This window comes from Oreochromis niloticus, linkage group LG22 (genome assembly GCF_001858045.2).
Source record: "Oreochromis niloticus isolate F11D_XX linkage group LG22, O_niloticus_UMD_NMBU, whole genome shotgun sequence".
NCBI classification, from domain to species: domain Eukaryota; kingdom Metazoa; phylum Chordata; class Actinopteri; order Cichliformes; family Cichlidae; genus Oreochromis; species Oreochromis niloticus.
In genome coordinates this window covers 12,331,007-12,337,290 of record NC_031985.2, presented here as the reverse complement: position 1 = coordinate 12,337,290, position 6,284 = coordinate 12,331,007, and the positions used below count along the sequence as shown (strand labels likewise).

General features: G+C 38.5%; 1 protein-coding gene across 1 annotated transcript; it reads right to left on the bottom strand.

Moving 5' to 3' along the window:
* Positions 1–3,318: 3,318 nt before the first annotated feature.
* LOC100712376 (doublesex and mab-3 related transcription factor 1) lies at positions 3,319–6,001 on the bottom strand. The gene is made up of 3 exons (XM_003447269.5): positions 5,392–6,001; positions 3,830–4,017; positions 3,319–3,696 (listed from the first exon to the last, which is right to left on the bottom strand). The coding sequence occupies exons 1-3, from the start codon at positions 5,825–5,827 to the stop codon at positions 3,550–3,552; spliced, it is 771 nt and encodes a 256-aa protein (XP_003447317.1). The 5' UTR covers positions 5,828–6,001; the 3' UTR covers positions 3,319–3,549.
* Between the last annotated feature and the right edge of the window lie 283 nt (positions 6,002–6,284).

Below are 6,284 nucleotides of genomic sequence, written 5' to 3'. Positions count from 1 at the left end.
CTCTGCAGTTTGCAGCATAACAGAAGCTTAAGCTTTCGATAAAACAAGTTCATCTAAGCTGCTTATGTGCTTATGTGTTCACTGTAACTGACGCCAACCTTACATAACTGGATAACTCAGGAGAGTCTGTGAGGTTATGAATTTTCCTCGGGACTGTGTGTAGGCGGCAGCTGGAAACTATTTACCAGCCATTATAAAGTGAATTCTGGAAGCATACTGCATGATATAAATATCAACCCAGCCTTGGTTTAGACACGATTTTGGAGATTATAGACGCTGTTTTTCTTTTTCACTTTTTAGACTAAAACCTACCTAACATCAGACGTCTCTGACCTTTTTCTATCAAGCATACTGAGTTTTTCTCCAGGAATCTGAACATGTTTGAATTGGAATAATTCAACACAAGATCAAAAGATTCACAGTTGGTGCTTTTTCAGTTACCTGGAGACTCCACAGTGTTGAAAGTAAATACACTTGCTTGTTCTTTGTTGCTGACATTCAATGTGATGTTTAATAATAATAATAATAAAGTATACTTTACTGATCCCCGTGGGGAAATTCCTCTCTGCATTTAACCCATTCACTCAGTGAAGCAGTGGGCAGCGGTATGCAGGGACGGTACCTTGCTCAGGGGTACCTCAGGGTAGCCGTTCAGTGGATTCGAACCCCCGACCTTCCGATCATGGGGCCACCACTCTACCTATCCCTGCCCCTTAAAAGTGCATAATCTGCAGACAGTGGTGACAAAAACAATATTTAAAGGTCTAAAGGCATGTGAGGCAAGTTTTATGCTGAAGAAGAATTGCGTGTTGGTAGTGTTGACCTAAAGAACCTGTTCTGCAGATCTGCAGTCATGCAAGTAAGGCTGTTAACTCACTTTATTTAATCTGTAATGACTGATTTCAGTTTGTTTCTTTGTCCCTGTGAATTTTTCTTTAAAACCTTTAATCCTTCTAATCTCTGACACTTTGTGAACAGTGGAGCAAATCTGAAGTCCAGATGTAAACTCAGATTTTATATTTCAGAACCCTCCCTTAGTTACGCTTCCTGGCTGCTGGGAGCTTCTCGTGTTTATATGGGTTTATACACCGCTCTGCATTTAATCATTAGTTACTATTAACTTTTCCACAGTGTGTCCTTTGTCCCGTCTAGCTCCCCTTACCTCCATCCACTCATAGCAGCTGCCTGGTTCTGTCTGACATTTCTTCCTGTTAAAATGGAGTTTTTTCTTCCCACTGTCACCAGGTGCGTGTTCATCTGATTGTTGCAGTTTTCTCTCTATTATTGTCTTTACCTTACAACATAAAACCCTTGGGGTGACTGTGATTGTGATTAGGCACTAAGAAAATAAAATTGAATTTATTATTGAGAAGAGAAAAGCAGCACTACCCAAAACTTTTAAAAGCAATGCTTTCAGCCCAGGTGATAGGCCTTCTCCCTCCTTAAGAAAGACTACCTTAAAAGAACTCACTGGGCGCCTGGATCAGCTTTTACTGGCTGTAATGAGTAACATTAGGTTGGCTTTCATTTGCTATTTTTGGAGTATTTGAAGCACCTCTGTGTGCTTTCCTTGTATTTATACATGCAAACAAAATCACAGGAGCTCATTGCTCTTATGATGAGTTGGCCTTATAATCCTGTTCTCTTAAATACTTGGAGCAGAATTTGTTTTCACCCCCAAATGTTTAAATTTCATGCATCTTTATTATTTTATTTAAAATTAAGGCATTCATTAACAACAAACAATCTATAGAAATTATAATATCCTCCTGAGAAGAAGCCTATTCATTTATGTCCTTTCTAATGGACATTTGTTTTTGGTCTGTATCTTTTGACTTATTTGAGCCACCTTACTAAGTCCTGATGTAATAAAGAGAGGACACCCTGGGCTTTCCCCACTGACATCCCCCATGTGTTTGGGTGGCCTCTATTACCGCCAAAGAGGAAGGAAATCACAAAAAAGTTAAGTGGGAAGATTTTCTCCTTTCCTCGGCTCTCAGGAGGTTATAATAAAAGGGCTGTAAATGATTCCAGTTCTGACTGAAGACCTTCCTGTAAGTCCAAAGGGACAAAACAGGAAAAAAGCAAGAAAAAAACAGCAAGGATGCAGAGAGAAAGTGGAGAAAGGACGAATAAAGAAGAATGTCGTCTGTTATTCATCTGTATTCTCAGGAATTCAGGCAATCCCCGGCCTCCTGAGTCCTGCACTTAGGGACTTGGTTTGAAGTTGCTCATGCAAACATGAATCAATCTGATGAAAATCTCACCAGCATGGCGAAACCACAGCACGCCTCCTCCTGGAATTCTTTAGAAAGCTTCAAGATGCTAAACATATCAGCATGAAGGAGTGGAAGGGTCAGTGAATACCCAGAGACAGCCAAGAGAGCATAAAGTGCTTAATAGGTTACTCCCTTTAGTACCAGAGATGATTTAATGCTGGACCACTCATGCATCTGCCTATTAACAGTGCGCTATAGCTATTTCAAGACATTTCTCCAGCAAGTGTAATAAACGACACTAATGCTTTTGGCTCCTCTTTCAATGTAACACAAAAAATGAGGAAAAATGTGGGCGCATTCTTGGTTTTTTGCTGAGAGTGAAGAGACTCAAACTGTACAGCAGGGCCCTCTAGTGGGCTGCAGAGCTACTGCAGGTAGATTGGTGCATGTTTGGAATTGTGTTGGTAAGTTTGACTTCAAAAACACAGAAAAAAAACTTCCCTTCTTTCTTCACAGTCACTGGATAAAAGTCAGACTTTACAAAGCGCCGGCCCTGCAGGTAGTGAATATTGGTTATGCACTTTTGATTTGGTTTGAAGTAGGTGTGTCGAACATGAGACATAGGGGCCAGAACTACTACCAAAATGTCCAGTATCACCCGATGGTTTGGTGAGAACTGCAGTGAATATCTTCAGTTTTCTAATAAACTGCACTGCTGTTCCTGTATTACTACACAGCTGCCAAAATGAACCCATGGTCCAAGTATTTTTGACCTTTACAAATCAAATGAATTATATACAATAAAAATAATATTATTTAATTTGAATAACTCACATATAACTGTTTAATTTGAACAACTGAGCTATAACTTGACCACGTGTGGCCACTTAACTGGAGTCAGTTTGACACCCCTGGATTAGAGTGAAAGTGTGTCTGCTCCCCCTTGTGGACAACTTGCAGAATTCAGGGGCTAATTCAAAGTGCTCGGAAACAACAACAAAAAAAACCAAACAAACAAAAAACAACTACCAAACAATATGGCTCAGTTACAAAACAAACTAAAAATAAAATTAAAAAAATAAAGGAAATGCTACATAGATATGTTGACACATACTTTATTGAAAATTTAAACAACAGTAAATATTTTTTTTAAAATTAAAATCCTAATAAACATCTTACAACTGATTTTGAAAATCCAGAAAATAAAACAGATGTGTAACCTTTAAATTTTCAACAATTCAACAACAATTCAAGACCCTAAACTTGAATTGGAACAAAGGAACAAGAAACACAATAACTTAATAAGAGGGAAAACATATATACATATTTTTTATGATTCATTCCCCTCATCAACTTGCTGAGCAGCTTCCTGCTCAGTGGCTCTGGGTGCAGGAGGTGGTGGGTGCTGCCTTGACACCAGCTCTTCCTTAAAAGTCTCAGGCAGTGGCTGATGGGTAAAGAAGGCTCCCCTGCAGTCCTGACAGAGATACAAGCATATTTATTGCATTACACATCTCTGACTAAACAATATTAACAAACAATTTCGAAGATCATTACAGCCATTTTTTTCAGCACATCTTTCATGTAGTGTAGTAGAAACAGTGGCTTACAGCTGGAGGTCCAGGCTGTAGCGGAGGAGGGTAAAGGTACCCAATAGGTACAGGGGGCAGCCACATGTTGGGCAGGAACTGATGAGATGGAGAGGAAATGCTGCTGGGGAGATAGCCTGGCATGCTAACTGGAAAGTGAACAAGAGGCAGACGTGCCATCTGCCCGAATTCACTGAAAAAAGGTGAATCTGGAAGGAAAGACAAAGCATTATAAGCTACTGTACATTTAAACACACAGATTCTTACTCAACTCTTACTCAGACTCAACACTGAAGACATTTTTAAGTTACTTCTGAGTAAGTCTAAATTTTGAGTTATTAAGTGTATTTTTTTTAATTCAGTGGCAGAAACAAGCTTCCATACCACACCCATAATTATCCATCAAGATGAAAATACACTCTAAAACACACAGAATTTAAAAAATCAGATGAAATGAGATAAACAAGATATTATTTATTTACCCCAGGAAATTCCTAAAAATAATTAGAATAGCCCAATAAATACAATAAATATTATAAATAAATAAAATAAATACAATATAACAAGACAAAGAAGGTTAGTAAGATAAAAAAAAATCAGACAAAATTAGATGCACAGTGGAAAAGAAAAAAGATTAATTTGCATGGATGTACACCCAGATCAATGATTATGCAAATATTAACTAATACAGTTTATGAATGTAGCTTAAACTATTTTATTATATAGTTTATTGGTATATATAATGAAACAATAACACGAATTTTACTATTAAATATTGTAAAAATATGTGCACTGAATCTTTCATCAAGTGGGTGCACCTCCGGCTCAAGTTGTTAAACTTTGTGACAAGAATAATCAGCAAAGACCATAAACAAAATTATCATTAATATTACTTTTATACTTTAAATAAGTCACAGTAAAATCTTAAATGTCTCACTTTGTATGCATTAGAATATCAGTGCTCCATGAAGTTTAAACCTGCTAACTTTAGCCCCTCTTCATGTCCTAAAGATATTAAATTTGTCAAAAGACAAGTCAAACTATTCTCTCACACTTTTTTCTCTTTTTTTGTGCATGTATTTAATTCAGAAGCATGATTTTAAATGCATATGTAAAAGCATTAAAAACAAATAATAATTTTTAAAAAACAAACAAACAATCAACTGAAATCCTATGAAGGACATAAGAATGTCAGATTATTATTTCAAAATAAAATAAATTACTAATTCAAATTTCTGAGAAAATAACTACAAATTGAGATAATAACCTTAAAATTTGAGCTATTAAGCAATTAAGAAATTTTAATAGCTATATAGTAACCGGACAGTTGGCTTAATTCTGCCAGTCAAAAGTTTGTATTTATTGGCGGAAACAAGCTCCCCTACAAATGTATATGTATGCTAATACGGGAAAGAGAAAAAGATGTCAGTTTAGTTTTATAATTTTTTGCTAATTCGTTTGTCGGTGTTTAGATGTCTGCTTATATTAACGACTTTCCCACTTCATGTTAATTCAGTCCGTTGAGCTCAACGTTTCATATTTCATAATTAACAGTATTAGCTTAGTGAGAGGTGTAAAGTTACCACTAGCCGACGGCAGCACATCCCTGCTGTCGCGACAGCCGGATTCGGGCTGTCCTCCCGCCTCAGGCCTACTCCTAGGGTCGGCGGGTGAGCTCCTCTCCGGGCCTCCTCCGGGTGGCGGGCACATCGGTTCAGATGTGGATGGAGCACCCCCATCTGGGTTCGAGGTCCCAAAAGCCTTTTCCCCCCGCTCGTTAACCCTTCTGGCTCCGGGTCGAGGCTCTTTCATGGCTCTTTTCATTTCCCTCTGTAGGGCGGCGATCTTCGTCCTCTCCATTATCAGGTAGCACTTCCAGCACTGGCACTTCAAGAAAGGGCAGACTTTTGTGTGGCCCTTCTTCGGGACGATAATCCCGTGGTGTCGGCACCGGGCGCATTTTGGCTTCCCTGCGTAGTCGTTTGTCCCTGCTGAGTCTTTAGGTAAAGACGTGGACATTTCATTAACCGTGGTGTCCGCACTAAATCAACCAAATGGGCCCACTCGTGTGACCCAACGTGAACTATGTTTTTTTTTTAGAAAAAGAAGAAGAAGAGAGAGAGAGAGAGAGAGAGAGATAGGCCTACAGAGGAAAAAGTATCATTTTCAAGTCTGGGAAACCTGTCACTCTCATTGTCCCACGGGCAGTGAGCCAATCACGTGCTGATTTTCTCAATTTGCCTTTTGATTGGTCAGAGCAGAGCAATTGCTTGGTCAGACCAGGCTGCTAATGTCAGGTCACTCAGGGGCAAAAATGTTTCTCATTACATCTTAGAACGAACTGTACATTTCAGACAATTTTTTATAAGTAATGATAAACCTACAGCAAAATGTTATTTGTACAGTATGACTGTCATTCATATAATTTCGTTAGTTTGAGGGTAAGCTTTGCAAAACCTCACCAAAACCTTGGACT